Source organism: Plectropomus leopardus, chromosome 17, assembly GCF_008729295.1.
Source record: "Plectropomus leopardus isolate mb chromosome 17, YSFRI_Pleo_2.0, whole genome shotgun sequence".
NCBI lineage: Eukaryota > Metazoa > Chordata > Actinopteri > Perciformes > Serranidae > Plectropomus > Plectropomus leopardus.
This window is the reverse complement of record NC_056479.1, coordinates 5550137-5567406: the sequence shown is the minus strand read 5'-3', so window position 1 is coordinate 5567406 and position 17270 is coordinate 5550137. Positions and strand designations below refer to the sequence as shown.

At 36.1% G+C, this 17270-nt stretch overlaps 2 protein-coding genes across 2 annotated transcripts; one reads left to right on the top strand and one right to left on the bottom strand.

The window, feature by feature from the left end:
• Window positions 1-580: 580 nt before the first annotated feature.
• zgc:100868 (uncharacterized protein LOC554458 homolog) lies at window positions 581-10067 on the top strand. Its single transcript, XM_042505787.1, is given in 11 exon segments — window positions 581-657; window positions 4158-4178; window positions 4795-4887; window positions 4890-4956; window positions 5071-5339; window positions 5896-6041; window positions 6116-6389; window positions 7108-7279; window positions 8187-8440; window positions 8592-8686; window positions 9227-10067. Coding segments are annotated over 11 exon segments (1773 nt in total). The 5' UTR covers window positions 581-602; the 3' UTR covers window positions 9554-10067.
• Window positions 10068-13032: 2965 nt separating this feature from the next.
• On the bottom strand, window positions 13033-16726 carry si:ch211-198p11.6 (keratin-associated protein 16-1). Its single transcript, XM_042505682.1, has 5 exons — window positions 16583-16726; window positions 15842-15903; window positions 15652-15762; window positions 14819-14968; window positions 13033-14533 (listed from the first exon to the last, which is right to left on the bottom strand). The coding sequence occupies exons 2-5, from the start codon at window positions 15866-15868 to the stop codon at window positions 14447-14449; spliced, it is 375 nt and encodes a 124-aa protein (XP_042361616.1). The 5' UTR covers window positions 15869-15903; window positions 16583-16726; the 3' UTR covers window positions 13033-14446.
• Between the last annotated feature and the right edge of the window lie 544 nt (window positions 16727-17270).

Below are 17270 nucleotides of genomic sequence, written 5' to 3'. Positions count from 1 at the left end.
TTAAATATGCCTCTGAAATGAAGTGCAAGTTGAGTGGAACTATAAGTTGGTATGATGGAAAGAAGGCAAGGCAAGACAAGGTAGCTTTATTTGTATGGTATAGGGCCATTCAAAGTGCTTTACAGAGTATTAAAATATATTAAAAAAACATAATAAAAGATACAGATTTACAAAAAAAAGAAAGAGATAAGATATACAAGTTGAAATCAGTTACTTAAAGACTAAAAGAAAAGTGCAGACAAGACGTGCAAAGATAAAAAGATAATTTGATATGATTTAAAATCAAGTTTAAAAATAAGTTGTTAGTCAGCAGGTGAACTAGGCAGGGTGAAAAAGGAATGTTTTTAGCTTTGACTTAAAAGTGATCAGAGTCTGGGCTTGTCGAACCTCATCTGGGAGGTTATTCCAGGTTTGTGCAAGAACAGAGTTGAGTGACTGTGGCTTACAAATGTGACGTTTGCTATGAGGTGAAACAGCTTATTTGCAGAAGGGAGTTGGGCGTGTCATTGGACAGGTTACAATGTTTGTCAGAGAGGTAGAGAGAGGGGGGGGGGAAGAAGATTATATATGCTGGAGCAGACTGATGTTAGGAACTTACAAGTATGGCTCTCTGCAAAGTGATCTGTGTGGCGGCTCTGCTGACTCTTCTGACACATGGTAAGGACCTTCTTCACTGCACACACACACACGCACCTGAACCAAGTATGTTCAAGGTCTACTGACTGCTATATGTGGAGAAAGAGCACTGACTAGGAGGTAAATTGTTTAATTTAGTAAGACAAGTTACACAATGAGAGTAAAAGTATCACCAGTGCAAATGCTGCATACATAATTCTACTTTATGCATTAAAAAATGTACTCAGTGAAAAAAAAAAGTAGACTGCACTTTAATGAATCAAAATAAGCATGCAAGGCAAAAAAAAAAAAGTTTTAACCAATTTAATCAATACAAAATTACCTTCTCTCAACTTCAAGTGACTAATAGTCACTGTTTATTTTTTAAGTACAACAAAGGCAAGACATGTTTATTTATATAGCACACTTCAAACCATTAGGCAAGTCCAAATGATTTACAAGCATAAGCATACAAAATAAATTACACAGAAAACAAGACTATTTATAAAAAAAAAGTTAATGAACTTTAATAAAGCAGAAATGTGATAGATTTAATGGGTTTGATGTGCGCAGAATATGTCAACTGTATAAAAGAGATCAAACAAAAGAGAAAAGGACAAAATAAAGTAAGACTTCTTATCTAGGCAAAGTCTTTTAAACTCTTGGAAGTCCAAAAGTCATAGTCTTGTCTGTTAAAATGTTCCTACAGAGCAGAAACAACCAACCTTGAATGTACTCACTGACTCTTTAAAAATAAATCAAACTGCAAAGTAAACATTAACTATTAGATGCAATACAGGGGGTTAAAAAAAGTATAATATTTTCTTCTGAGTTGCTGCGGAAAAAAAAAAAAAGATTCAAACCTTGAAAACTGAAACTTTGGATCTTTTAGGAACCCACTAATCAAGATTATTTTGTACTGAAGTGGCAGTTTAAATGAGCCTAATTTGTAACTTTTTCCGTAGGGCATAAAAGTCTGGTGACAAGATAATGTTTTCTAGGTACAGCAGGTAGTGATGTGAGGGGAAGCAGCAGCTCATTGTAGCAGATAACTGCCATCCGCCCGTAAGACACTGTCTGCGTTAACACTTCACAGCCTGTCGCTCTCTGTTCATCAGTGCATCAAGTCCTCAGATTCTGGTAATAAAGCAGGATTCACTGTTCATTTTAACCTACACAACTTCACGCAAATTATCTTGTTTTTAAGGGATTTAGTTCATGGAGAAAATTTGATGTGGTATAAATGACAAAATACTTTCTTTTTTTTAAAAAAACAAACAAAAAACTAACACTATTTTCATTCATCATCAATATCATTGTAACAAAATGAACATTCAACACAAATTATTTCAAATATGACACTATTTTAAGGACAGATCAGTAACATGCTATCAAGGATCAGAATCTATTCATTTTACAGTTTTCATCTGAATTGTCATTTGATCCTTAATAGAAGCCCAAACATTCAGAGTTTTCTCAGTCTGTCCTCAAAGTAAGATTGGCTTTTTTTGTGAGATTAAAAAAAAAGAAGAAAGAATATTTATGCATTTAATTTCAGAGATTTAATGGGGTTTTATTTGAGTCTATACGGACAGATTAAAGCATATTTAACCTATTTTAGGGAATGTTTGTAGTCATTGGATTAAGTCTCTGGGATCACAGATTTCCGTTCACACTGCTGAGTGAAATGTGTGCAGTAGATGGTTTTCAGGTTGCCGCATGTTGTTAAGTCCAGTAAGTTTACTGAGGAAAGCTAGTCATCCAGGAGCAGAATCAGTATTTCATCCAATCATTTGCTAAAATGTATCTTTGAACATTTTCCAGGCTGTTGATTTTCTTGTTTATTAATCACATTCTGGATTTGATTGCAAATGAATGTCAAAGCTGATATATTGAGAGAGATCCCTCAAGACTGTGGACAGCCATACGGTTCTTACTGAACATTATTGCGACTATAGCAAGGAGAAACGTGACTGCACACTTGGTATTAATGACAAAAACAGTTTTCATAAAATGGTATTAGTTTCTCAAAATATTTCTAAGGGTTATCTATCAATCAATCAATGATCAGTCAGTCAGACTGTATTTGTATACAGTCAAGCATACAACAACAGTACACATACAAGCACACAAGCATGTGAATAAAAACACACACACCCACACAAAATAATATCAAAAACAGTACTCATTAAAACCAAAAACTAAGGAAACGCTACCATAGGAAACACCAGAGGAAGGAAAGAATCTATAAATAGAATGATAAAAATAAATAGATAAGTAAGTAAATAAATAAATAAACAAAATACTCATAAGAGGTAAATGAAAGGATAACAGCACAGAGTAAAATAATAAATAAATATGTTTAAAATAATAAATGATATAGGAGGTAGTCAAACTGTGAAACAGACTAAAATATATAAGTAAAATATCAATAGATAAATAAAGTTAAATGAAAACAAAGTTAAAATTTGCATTTAAAAAATATCAACAAAAACATTAAATCATCATGGTCATTCAAAAAAAACCTCACATATAATAACAACACAACAATAATAATAGTAATAATAATTATATTATTATTATTATTATTATTATTATTATTATTATTATTATGATGATAATATTAACTTTATTATTATAGCACCTTTCATACTTTATTTGTATAGCACCTTTCATACAATGCACCATGTGCATGAAAAGACATAGAAGACATAATGACATAATTAAATCCACATGTAAAATAAGATGAAAGAGGCCCAACAATTGTTGTTGTTTTTTAGCATGCACCTCTGTCAGAGTGTGTAAAAGGTGCCTGTTTAAAGGGAGAGATATGCAGAGTATGTCAACACACACTCACGCGTTAATAAAGTAAATTAATAACAGTTGCGAGAGTTTTCATGACTTCGTATATACGTTTAATGGACAGTAATGAAACTTTTTGAAGACTGGCTGTCAGTTATATCTCAGTTTAAAAAGAAGCAAATGAAGAATATCATCATGATAAAGGTTTCACAAGGAATTAACTCATTTATTCTACAATCTGCAACTGTTTTCACAGTCAAATCATAATTTTGATTCATTCTTTTGATCAAAAGTGGCTACAAAAATCATCATTGTGATAAGATCAAGCTCTGCTATACTGCTATACTCTGCTTCTTTAGTTGTATCTATATATAAATGTTTAATCCAACAAAAAATCACGCTGAATATGGATATGATTTTTTTTAAATCTTTTTTTTTTTATCACTAGAAGTATGCAATAAATTACAGGAGGGTGCAGCATTAAGCATTAAATTAAGGTTTTGGAAGCCTTTGATGGTGAAATTGATTGTGACAATGATGAATTATTTTCCCCTCTCTGTTAGCTGACAGAGGACAGGGGGGAAAAAGCAGATAAAAATTTTTGTGTTTGAATGAGCTAGGTAATAAATGTAACAGATAATCAAAAATGTCTCCCGTGTACATGTAAAATACATTTAAAAATATCAGTATGCAGAGCTGTTGCTTCAAAAATTTTTCTTTGGTTTTTTTCTGTTTTTCAGAGTCTCACTCTCAACTAAATGGTAAGTCAAAGTTTCTGTGCACAATTTTAAAAAAAAGTCCTCTCCACTTGTCAACATGTTGCTGGGATTTTTGTTGTTTTATTTATAGTTTCTTCATTGTTAGTATTTGTGGTCAAACCCCATTTGAAATAAGAATGAAATAAGAAAAGTTTGACCTATTTTAGTCAGGACTATTGGATAAGACACACCTGAGAGCTGGAACAATAACAATGCATTTTGACATCAAAAATAAAAGTTGGCATTGAAAAAGCACAGAAATTAAAGCAATGGCAATGAAAAAAAAAGCAAAGCTAGTAAAAAAAAAAATAACACTTGGAAAAATTGAAATGCAGAGAACATTTGAGGCAAAATGAAATAAAATAAATCTTAATTTCTGTGTTATTTTTAGATTTGATTTTTATTTTTAATGCCAATATTTTCTTTTTCAATGCCAATTTTTTTCCTCAATGTCAATTGTCAAGGGTCTAGCTCCATTAAAGTTTCCAAGGATCATAATCCTAAACCAGCAATTAAAGTTAATAATACCAGGAGAGCGCAGTGTTATCAGAAACCACACTGGTAATCCAGAGGAGAGCAAAAGCTTGCTCACTCTGTGTTTCCATTGTCTGTCTGTCAGTGTGTGGTCGGCCGACGCTCAACACCAGAATTGTTGGGGGACAGCCGGCCCCTGAGGGCAGCTGGCCCTGGCAGGCCAGCCTGCATGTCTCTGGCGACACATCTGTGGAGGATCCCTCATAAACCGTGAATGGGTGATGACTGCTGCTCACTGCTTCCCGACGTGAGCCACAAAAAAAAACCCATGAATAAATAAATAAACAGATTCTCAGAGTGGTTTTGTGTTTGCTAAAGTGCTCTGATTTCAATGTCTGTGCACTGTTTCGTTTCTCTTCAGGGAGAGTGAAGCAGACTTGATTGTGTATCTCGGTCGCCAATTTCAAGAAGGAACAAATGCCAACGAGGTTTCTCGGACGGTAACACAGGTCATCAATCATCCAAACTATAATCCTGTAACTGGTGAAAACGACATCTCCCTCCTGAGGCTGAGTGCAATAGTGATTTTCACCAACTTCATCCAGCCCGTGTGCCTGGCAGCTCCGGACAGCACCTTCTTTGACGGCATTGACTCCTGGGTCACTGGCTGGGGCAACATTGGATCTGGAGGTGGGTCAGAGGGCAGTTGGGTTAGATTCATTTATTTGACTACACTGGTGCCATCATTTTTGACATATTTGAATCATACATTGTAAAAAATAATAGATGCAGCTACTGCGGTGCCACCCATTGGTTTGTGGAATCCCATTTTGACGCCTTGAGCGTATAGCTGGAGGTGGAGCAGCCCACCATACCTACACATCAGTCCACAATCAATCCCCGTTGCTCCTGGGTCTGGTAGCAGAAACCCTGAAGAAAATGCTAGCTAACTTTTGTAGGTTTGTAGAAGTGTTGAAATGTGTCAGCCCCAGTAATGAGTCCTAAAGCTTGAGCTTTTCATTTCTTGCGATTACATTTAAAAAAAAACAAACCCTAAAAGTGGTGTTCATTTGTGAAGATTAAATTGCTGAGGAAATTGCATGAATATCATGACCATTTGTTTGCCTAGTGTGTAAGCTGACATTGTAAAACTGCTGGTTCCTGAGATTCACAGACAGATTCATTGTCCACAGTCCATTTTGGCAAATCTCAACACATTTTTTGAAATGTATTTGTTTCTCTTTAGTACCCCTTCCTTCCCCACAAGAGCTAATGGAAGTGGAGGTGCCAATAGCGGGGAACAGACAGTGTAACTGTGACTATGGAGTGGGCACAATCACAGAAAACATGATCTGCGCCGGGTTACGAGAAGGAGGAAGGGACTCCTGTCAGGTGATCATCTTTGTTTGCCTCAGCTTTGACCTCCTGCAAAGAGTCCCCTCATCTAAATATTTTTCTCCTTAAAGGGGGATTCAGGAGGCCCACTGGTGAGCAAGCAGAACGGTGTGTGGGTCCAGGAGGGAGTTGTGAGTTTTGGAAATGGTTGTGCTGAGCCTAATTTCCCAGGAGTGTACACCAGAGTGTCCCAGTATAAAACGTGGATAAACAGCCTGGTCACCACTGAACAGCCAGGCTATGTGACCTTCACATCCACTGGGACTGACAGTGACCTCAGCGTCACCTGCCCTGGCCTGCCACCACCTCCAACCACCCTCCCTACAACAACAACCACAGCCAAACGTGAGTGTCATGTCATGTCTGGAAACACAGATTTTGACCTTAAATTTCTACTTTAAAATATTTTCATTTTTAATAAAAATGATGAAAAGAATCATGACACATTAGGTGCAATATCATGCACATTATTATAAACATGCTATCACTATTCCTCAGATATGATGCATCACATTCGTGTCAACATATATGCATATCCACCCAGACTGGTCCCTACATTTCTATATTCAGGACTGCGTAAATCGCATATATGTTGTAGATCCTATTGTTCTCTTAAAGTTTTATATTTTCACAATTTTTATCTTATCTGATTGTGTGTGTACCCCAAATACTTGTGTATATACATATACATATACATATACATATACATATACATATACATATACACACACACACACACACACACACACACACACACATATATATATATATATATATATATATATATATATATATATAAATAGTTTGGTTACTCATGTGCCACTCTTGGATCACAGTGTGTACTCTGGGCACAGATGGAGCAGTAGAATGCCAAGCACAGTGAAAGTAAAACTTAACCGTTCAGTATACTAGGTCAAAAACTTTTCTTTCAGCTGCTCCTTTCATCCATCAGTCACCGTCTGATATTTCTGTTGTTGTCCTTTATGTCTATTTCTGTGTGCATATATTAATTGCACAAAAAAAATGGCCAGTAATCTGATTGTGATTCTAATTGTTTCCTCAGCTGTGGTCTGTGGCCAAGCCCCAAAGAATACACGTATTGCGGGAGGAAACTCTGTGGCGACAGCTGGTATATGGCCCTGGATGGCAAGCCTACAGAAGGGTGGAAGTCATATGTGTGGTGGGACTCTGGTGGCTGTTGACTCTGTGTTGAGCAATGCTGCCTGCTTCTCAAGGTGAGACTCCTGGAGTGATATAACGCCAGGAAAGTATTTTTAAAAACTGCTTACAAAATTGGAACAACACTAAGCTTACAGCTGAAGCTCGGTGAAACTTTAAACACACAGCACAATTCTTTTATTATCTATTATTATCATATGAAAATAAATGTATGGAGGAATGATGGAGCTTGGTAGTCATCAGCATTGTGTCTGCTTAAATGTTGCTGGGAGCCACAGACAAGAAGTCAGACTGTTGAAAATGACAGAAAATTGCCAGCGTCATCCTTAATTGTAATGTACATGCATTCTGTTAAAAACTGGATAAACTAGAATTACCGCCTTTAGGTTGCACTCCGTGCACCAGTGAAGTTGCACCTACAGTTTAAATCCGTGTGTGTGAAAACGGACATGGATGTAATTCTGAGGCAAGAGGCAATGTGTCAAATTTAAAGAAATTACCCTTTGGTGTTCTTGAGATATTGCGTTTACCAACAAAAAAGAAAGACAAGGTCACAGTAACTTTGACCTTTGACCTATGACCACCAAAACCTTATCAGGTCATTGTTGAGTCCAAGTGAAAATTTTATGCAATTTCAAGAAATTCTTTGTAGGTGTTCTTGAGATATGTGCATAAGAATGAGATGGACGGACAACCTGAAATCTGTTTTCACAGACATGGATGTAATTCTGATTTTGAGTCCAAGTTGATGTTTGTGCCAAATTTGAAGAAATTCTCTCTGGATATTCTTAAGATTCATGAGAATGACACAGACAGTCAGTCCAATAGCATGATGCCTCTGGCCTCTGACAATGCCCTTTGGGAAAGAGTCTATGAGGCTGAGTTTGTAGAGGTCCAGTCCTTGTTTTAAACCATTCAGATGTTTCTTCTCAGTCCTAATTCAGTTTATTTAATCTCACACAGTTCACCAGATGCCTCCCAATGGACCGTTAAGTTGGGCCTCTTGAATCTGAATGGATCTAATCCTTTTGAGGTGACACTGAATGTGACCAATATCACCCTGAGCAACCTGACTGGATCTAATGTAGCCGTGCTTCAGCTGACACCCCAGCCTACCCTGTCTGACTACATCCAGCCCATCTGCATAGACAACGGACTAACCTTTGCTGTGGGCACCACGTGCTGGGCTGCTGGCTGGAGCTCTGAACAAGGAGGTGGTGAGTAACACTCTGCGTCCTTTCACCTTTTCAGATTTAAGATTAATGCACATCTTGTATGTATGCTGATTTAGCCCAGGTTCCAGCCATCTGTTTTGATTCAGCTGTTTCATTTCTCATCATTTTCTTGCTTTTTTCCCCTGAACTTCAGATGAACAAGTTCTGCAGGAGATTCAGACCTCGATACAAAATTGTGGGAATGCATCAAGTGACACCATTTGTACCGAAACTTTTACTGTGGAGCAGGTGAGCAGCAAGAGCAGTACATTATTATACTTCCATATGTCTTTCTGTTTTAGTAAGGTGTTTGTTGGTCCTGAAACTTTAGAAACTTTAAAGGAGAAATACGTCCATTTTCAAAATTCAGACGTTATTCCAAAAAATATTAGTAAACATGAACAACTCTCTCCTAAATACAAAAAAGAGTGCTAAAATTAAATGTGTGATGTCATCAGGTATAAAATCTGGAGTTGCTTGTTAGACGGTATAATTGTGATGTACTATAGCATAATTCCCCCTAACCAAAATGTCAATTAAACCATAAATCACTGAAAAGTCTTGTTAATTTTTTTAGTAGTTTTTTTTCTTTTCTCTTTCTTGTTTATTATTGTCTATCTAATATTCTGATTATATCTATATATTATATTTATAATTTATATTTATTTGATATTATTCTATTTATTTTGTCTCTCATACGTGAATGTTAAATTGTTCTTTTTCTATTTTATTTTATTTTATTTTATTGCCAAAGCCATACAAAGTGTTGAATGTTTGTCTGTATTTTCAGGTGATTCTGGAGGTCCGCTGATGTGTAAGCTGGGCAGCTCTTGGTTCCAGGCAGCAGTGTTATCAGCTGATAACACCACCAGAGCAGCACGAGCAACAGTGAAGCAGTTCACCAAACTGAGTAGGTTTAGCACCTTCCTGTCCAGCACAGTGGGCTTCTTATCTTCAGCCTCCACCGGCACCGGCACTGGCACTGTCACCGCAGATGCCACCACAGCTGCCACCAACATGACCACAGGCAACAGCGGCTCTTCCTCTCACTCCACCTTCTTCTTCTTCTTCTTCCATCTGCTCGTCTCCTATCTGAGTCTCCACCTCCTCTTATAGGACTCAAACGTTATCTGTGAATAGTGATTTACATGATGTGATGAGCACAAATGAATGTAAACAGTCTTGACTTTGAGAGACTATTTAGTTTTGCAGGGCTAAATCAGGCATCCAAGGTTCCTATGGTAACAGTTGTGTTGATTTTCTCTCACCAGAAAAACATTTAAATATATATGTTTCTGGTAAAATCATCGGCACAAACAACTAGATGCTGAGCTGGAGAAATTTTGCGTCACTGTTAAATGAACAAAACTATGGAGCTAGAGCAGTAAAAGGAAGTTTTGGCATCAAAAATACAATTTCTGTTGAAAAAAGAAACATTGACTCTAAAAAATCCAAAACAAAAAACAACATGCATTTAAAATCTACATATTTTCAATCCATGTTTTTTGCTTCATGTCACTCTTTATTCAGTGTCAGTTTAAATGTAGGTTAAATGTAAATCACGCTGTCCTTGCCCCCTCCATGCCGAAAAAAGCACACAGAAAGTTGAAATTGAAAAAAAATTTAAATTTAAATATATATATATATATATATATATATATATATATAATATATATATATATATCTACAACAGTACTGATAAGATTTGGCATTGGAAATAAAATTTGATATTTAAGGCATTAGAGAAAGTGAATTAAAAAATAAAATAAAATCATAAAACAAAGCAAAAACAACCTGACATTGATGCCAGAGTGACATGCAAAAAACTTTCTTTAATGCCTTAAATATCAAATTTTATTTTCAATGCCAAATCTTATCAGTACTGTTGTAGCTCCATAAAAACTGTGTGAATAACAACTACAGATTCAGCTACAGGTTTAAATCTGCATCTATATTACAAAAAGCTTAACAAATTTGTTAAAATACAAAAAAAAACCCCTATATGCTATAACAGTTATACACAATCTTTCTGTTTTGAAAGGAAAGAGCTGCTCAGTTTTGTGCAGGAATGTGTGAAATATTGACCAGGGAATGTGCAAGAGTTCACAATATGAAGTGCAAAGAAAATGTACAATGTAAGATTTGCTTTAATGTAATACAGAGACACACTTTTAGGCCAAAGCAAACTTTGAAATGTGAATTTGCTTTGAAGGACAGTAACCACCAGCTCGTTTCACTACCCTGACGCAAACATAGACTGTAAATAAAGAAAGATTCCAAATCTTTGTATACAGTCTATGGTCGCAAATATGAAACATGTAACGTCATTCTAGGAAGAGACACTGAACTTTCAGTCTAAATGAAGAATTATTTAAGCTGCACTGAAAACATGTATGTATATGTAGCCTGGTAAGAAGCTACATAGACATAGCATATCTGCACATCTGTTTATATTTTTTATTATAGATATTAATTTAATCAATTAATAGATATATTAATAACAATCGAATGTGTAAAATCTTTGTAATATATAATTTGTATTTACTGAGGACATTTCCTCCATTTTCTAAGCGAAATGATAGTTAAATAGGACCTATAAATGTCATTGTCTTTGGATCCAGACATGCACATGCCCTAAAATTATTGCCAGTTACAGAAAACATCAGCTTAAATTGCAGTTTTAATTAATGGCAGTCATTCACACGTGTATGGAGCTAGAACAATGACAGCATTTAGCATTGATCAAGAAAACGTAGGCACGGCAAAAATCAACAGAAAATATAACACAAGCACTGAAACTATTTTATTATTTATTGCATTTTGATGTTTTTCAATGACAATTGACTGATTTTTTCTTCATGTCACTCTGTTTTCACTTTCAGTTTAAATGAAGGCTAATTACACAAAAAGTTGAAATGGAAAAAAAGCTGTCATAGAGAGAAAATTCAAAGATTGTCGTAAAAATATCCGAATATAAAACATATCGAATAAATTTTTAAAAAATATTTTATTTCATTAATTTCAGTGGATTTCTGACAGTGTCAGTGTTTCCTTTTTCCATTTCAGTTTTTATTTCTGATGCCAAAATAGCTGTCACTTTTCTTGCTCTGTACAATGTATTGAAATTAAACTTACAGAAGCATTTTTGAGATCTGAGGAGCACAGTGACAGTGACCAGCCTGTCCAATATCTACCTCATTTTATCAGAGAGCTACTGTAGCAAAACCTGAAGTGACACCCAGTTAAAGTGAACAAACATTATCTGTTTTATAGAGTGCTTGTGTTGCATTTGAAATGGATAGTTATTTGGTTTAAATGATAAATGTAAATTGTCAGTGCTCCGGTCCTGTTAATGTGAAGGCTCTTAAGAATCTCCTTTGGATTTTTTTGTCATAACCTTTATGCTGTGAGTATGTGTGTGCCTATGGCACACTGGCTTTTTTTTATTTTTTTGTTAATATCTATAAAATGAAAGAAAACAGAAAAGGTGTGTGTGTGTATTATTTTCCCTGATGTATATATATCTATATATGTATAGATATAGATAGATAGATATAGATATCTGTCTATATGTGTCAGCCCTGTGATAGTCTGGCGACCTGTCCAGGGTGTACCCCGCCTTCCACCCGATGACAGCTGGGATTGGCTCCAGCCCCCCCGCAACCCTTACGAGGACAAGCAGTTACAGAAAATGACTGACTGACAGATATAGAAATCTAGATATATAGTTGAACTTCCAAAGCACAAATGATCAACTACAAACACAGCTGCCACTTTATTACCTCCACAAGAGTTAAAACTAGTGCTCCCAGTTTGTGTTGATGTAGTTCGTATTGCTGTTTTACTGTTGTGTTACACAGAGAGGTGTTTCTGTAGAATGAGTGATATGAATGGGGTGGACAAAATATTAGAAACCCTTGTCAGTATAATGCAACACTGACAAGTGTTTTGAGGGAGATGTCTTTAAGTAAAAGATATCGACGCAGGGGACATAAATAGTGTCTTACAAAAAAGTAAAAAGTCTCCCAAATCAGAAATACTGAAATAAAAGCACCAGGACCTTAAAAAGACTCAGCAAGACAGTTGACAGTGCTGCCCTCTATCGACAGCATCAGGGAAAATACGGTTCTTTAGAAATGCTTGATGATGAGAACTTTAAATAAAATATGACTGAGCTCTAGCATCCAAAGAAATTCAAACATGTAATAAACGCTTAAATACCACAATGTATGAAACAACAGCACACAGCTAGTTTCGTTTTTTTTTTTTTACATGTACAGTATTTTACAGCACAGCATCGAAGTCTGGTGATATTCTATTTTATTTAGCTCAAGAAATCCCACGAAATGAAAACTAACAATGAATTGATGCCACCACACTCTGACTGACCTGCAGCCCTGACTATAGCGCCAAACGTGGATTCATTCGCTGCTGAAAATAGTCCCCAACAAATCTAGTATTTTCTCCTTTGTGTTTGATAAAAGACTACAGTGACCATTTTTTAAAAAAAAATAATTTACCAAGCCTTTTTTATGAATAATGACACTTAAAGATTTAAATATTTAATAGGAACCAATGGACCAGGAGCTGAGAGCCACAGGCAGAGGAAATGGAAGACAGACTAAAACATATTTGGTTTTGGTCTAAATATGAGATTCATCATCGGTAAGAAGTATATCGAATAACACCAGCCTCAAGCTTTAACTTAACCATTCTGGAAAGATACAACACAGAAGGCACTTCTAGCAACATCTGAGAGATCAACAAAACTGGGTCTCATGTTGATCCTTGTAGGACTTTCCTCCTGCTAAATGTATTTTGTAGTCAATTTCACTGTTTCACATTTTTAAAATAAAAAAATTTCCCTAAATAAGCCCTTTATACTCAAAATGAAGAATCAAATGACAGGTGGTGTTGGTCACTCTCACAGAGCTATGAGTGATAATGATTTTCTTTTTAGATTTTATGTAAAGTTTTGACATTGTGTGACAGTTTTAAAAAAAGCTGTTTGTGAGTGAAATTCTCCTAAGAAAACAAGCTTGGCTGATATGACATTACATACTGTGAGGCGTTTTTAAATTTGAGAATTTGCCATTCAGTTTATACTGTGTTATCTAAACATACAGATTTCTTTGCCAGCTAGTCCAAAAGTGTAATGTAATTTCTGCCTCCCGAAGACTCAGCATTACTTTGACACTGATGAAGTACCTTGATTTGTCAGGTATGTAATTGACTACATCCTCCAAATCACATTTTCTGTCTGGTTTGTGATATCATGAGAGCGGAGATACATTCCCTCCCTGTGGCTGCAGCAAGGACTACAAACCATCATGGCATCCAGTAAAAGACGACAAGACCCACAATAAACCAGCAGGCAGGCAGCCAGCTGAAACAGATCAGCTGATTGTCCTATAAGAGAGGGAGCTGAAAAGGGAGGGGGAGTCAATATATGTAAAAGACAAGTGTAAGATAGAGGCAGAGAAGAATAGAGTTTTTAGTTTTGTTATATAGATGACAGTGAACTGGAGTTTTGATTCACCAACCTGTTTTTGTTTTGTTTGATCTCTGTCTCATAGAGAAAAGTTGACCCTTTAAAGAAGACTGAATACAGTGAGTTTAAGTTGGAAAGTAACGATTAATTGTCTTCATTTCCTGCACCCACACCTCCAAAGCTTCAGGAGAAAAGCCCCGGACCCCCTCAAGACACCACAGGTTATTTCATCCACTAACTCAATTCATTTTCCAGTTTTTATCCATATTGCCCACTCTTACTCAATACTGTTTTGTTACATTTATAAATAAAAAAGGAGCAGTAACAAAAACCTTAAGTCTTTTGTGAAGGTAAAAGTCAAAAAGGAGTAGTCATGTCCAGTGTCCTGGAGGTTCAAGGTACTGACCATGAAATGTCATGCCACTGTAAACTCCAATTAAAGGCATACATTTTAAAATTACTATGAAGTACATGTAGTCGATCAGCTGGCGGTGGCATTAGTGCACCTCGACCCCCTTCTACTTGATCCTGATCTCGAAGCAGAGGCAGTTGCAGGACTCACACTCAGGAGGCTGACAGGTGCAGGCACAGTCCCATCTGGCACACTGTGGGAAAACATCACACAGGAGTTTTAAAGGTATCCATGTTATTCCTAGTCCCCATGATACCTTGCGTGAATTATGGGCTTGACTTCCAATGCTGAACTAGAACTGGCGATTTCCAATGATAACGGTACACTAATACTATTTCCCGGAGCAATTTGAAAATAAAGTATAATATAGATTAAATATCTTCCTTAGAAGTGGGCCTGATGCTTTGTCAACAGGAATGTGAAGAACACGTAATTTGATTTGTTTTTAATAGCGTGCAAGTATTTGGACATTACTCACAGAGGGAGAAGGGCACGAAGATGGGCACGAAACAGCCCGACACGAGCGTAAGGTTGGCAGGCGACAGTCACACATTTCTGCAAATCTAAAGCACTGCTCGCATATGGAAATGTCTGGACAGCAGTCGTCACACTCTGAAGAACAACGGTCCTGTGGGAGAGGGAAAACAGAGACAAAAATCTCAACAGGGATACAGTGGAACATAAACCCAACAACGAGAATATGATTAAAACATCTCCAGCTACAGTACATTCAAGGTCCCATCTCTAATCCATCTTTTGTGTACATACTATTCTATTACTTAATTATTATTATGTGTACATACCTTATTTCCTCTATGTACATACTTATTTTATTACTTATTTATTGTTATTTGTTATTGTTATTTTCTTTGTTACATTTCACTTTTCTTTTTTCATGCTGCTGTAACATTTGGAATTTCCCCCAATGGGGGATCAATAAAGGAATATTCTATTCTATTCTACGTCCAGATCTTACATGCAAACTTAAGTAACTGCAGATGGTCAAAAACAGATGCCAAATGCTTCATTCCAGCTCTCTCTATAAACGTATGTTCACATAGTAGCAAGATATTGTCTGGTGCTGCCTCAGTGTCTAAGACCAGGAGGAGCCAAAAACAAAACCTCAAATTATCAACATAGTAACGAGTTACCTGTTGATGCTCCACTCAAGTCGCTTTCACTATTTATTTTCCTCTACAATTTTAATTTTAAGTTTAGCGTAACAACACATTATACATATTTCACATGCTGTGGGCTGGAGAAAGGCCTGCTTGCTCTGTAGGTAACAGTAACCGGGCCTGCAACACATACCTTGAGGCAGTATCGGATCCACAGGCCGATCCCCAGGACGATCATGTAAAGACTCAGAGTGATCATCAGCACTGCTGGGAGAGGGATGGACAGCTCCCAGATGGGCAACACCTACGGAACAAGACCAACGAAAGATATCACCACATCGATAGAGATGAGCTGAGGAAATATTTGTCGTATTCTTTCTTACTTGCATCGTCTCTTTCTGAGAAGACATCTTTAACTTTCACAAGCCTCACATCTTTGGGAATTCTGTCAGGAGGAAAAGAGTGAATAAAAAGCTATAATACTGTTAATTATTCATGTTTTCAAAAAGCCTCTGTTAATTGCCTTCTGTTGTAAGTTTTGCAGAAATGATGCTCTCTTTTTTGGTCTGATTACATGCAACTTATGAGTGTTTTTTTAAAATGATTGAAGTTATATTTAGTGTAGCCAGTGATGGAAAGAAACTTAGTAGGCATGTCATTGGTACAGGCAAGTTTTCACATGAAATATTGGAACAGGCCAAAATGCTGCCTATATAGATATACTATATATATATATATATATATATGAGAGAGAGAGCAGTGGGGTAGTTTAACAATGTGGTATAAGAACTTTTACTTCAGAAATGGAGGAAAAGGTTTACAATTAATTTATTCGAGCAAGGTAAAAAAACAACAACAATGCAGCCATAAAACTACTTCCAAAATACTTCAGCAACTTTATAAAAGTACACAAGTATCTATGGCTAACTTTGTTAGCAGTAAAACTGACTCAAATATCAGACGTATTTGTTGTAAAGAACGATCCCTCACAGCGTTAAATGCTCTTAGAAAAATAAGGAAATTACATGAATAGGAGATGATTTACATTTTTGTTGGCTGTAGCTATCGTTAGCTAACAAAGAATAACGTTACGGAGTGAGAAGCCGACAGTGCTAACATGTTACCGTTCTGAAGGGTCCTGCACTTTCATTCATGCGCCTTGTGTAATAAATGCAAACGCTGGTATATCTGAAATAAAGTCACATTTTCCTGTTTTCTCGTCAATTGTAGAAAAGAACTGATTCTCGCGCCTACATCTGTAAACATACGGATTAGCTAGATGTGCGGTGGCTGCGTTACCATGGAGACAAAGGGTAGTCAGTAGGGACAAAATACATGCACAGCAGCGCGAATGGGAAAATAGATTTGAGTGATTAATTTTAGCGATTTAAAGTAACTCAGTACATTTACTCATATTCTTAACTTAAATACAGTATTTATGGTTCTTGTACTTAACTTCAATATTTTTCATTTTATGCTATTTAACACTTCCACCACATCTCAGAGAGAAATGTATTACTACATTTATGTTTGACTCTACAGATTCAGATCAATAATATGAAAAATAATCAACAAATGAGTCATGATGTATTATTATAGGTTAAGGTAAGATGAGGCTTTGTTAATAGCTGGAGTAAATTTAGAAGCTTTAAAATTTCTTTTTCTTATAATATATTTTGATTCATATACTTTTGTACTTAAATTAAGTAGAGTTGTAAGTAAATTAAGTAGAGTCTGAATGCAGAACTTTTATTTGTAATACAGAATTATTGTTCTGTTTTACTTTTTTTTTCAAGTACAAGTAATACATGA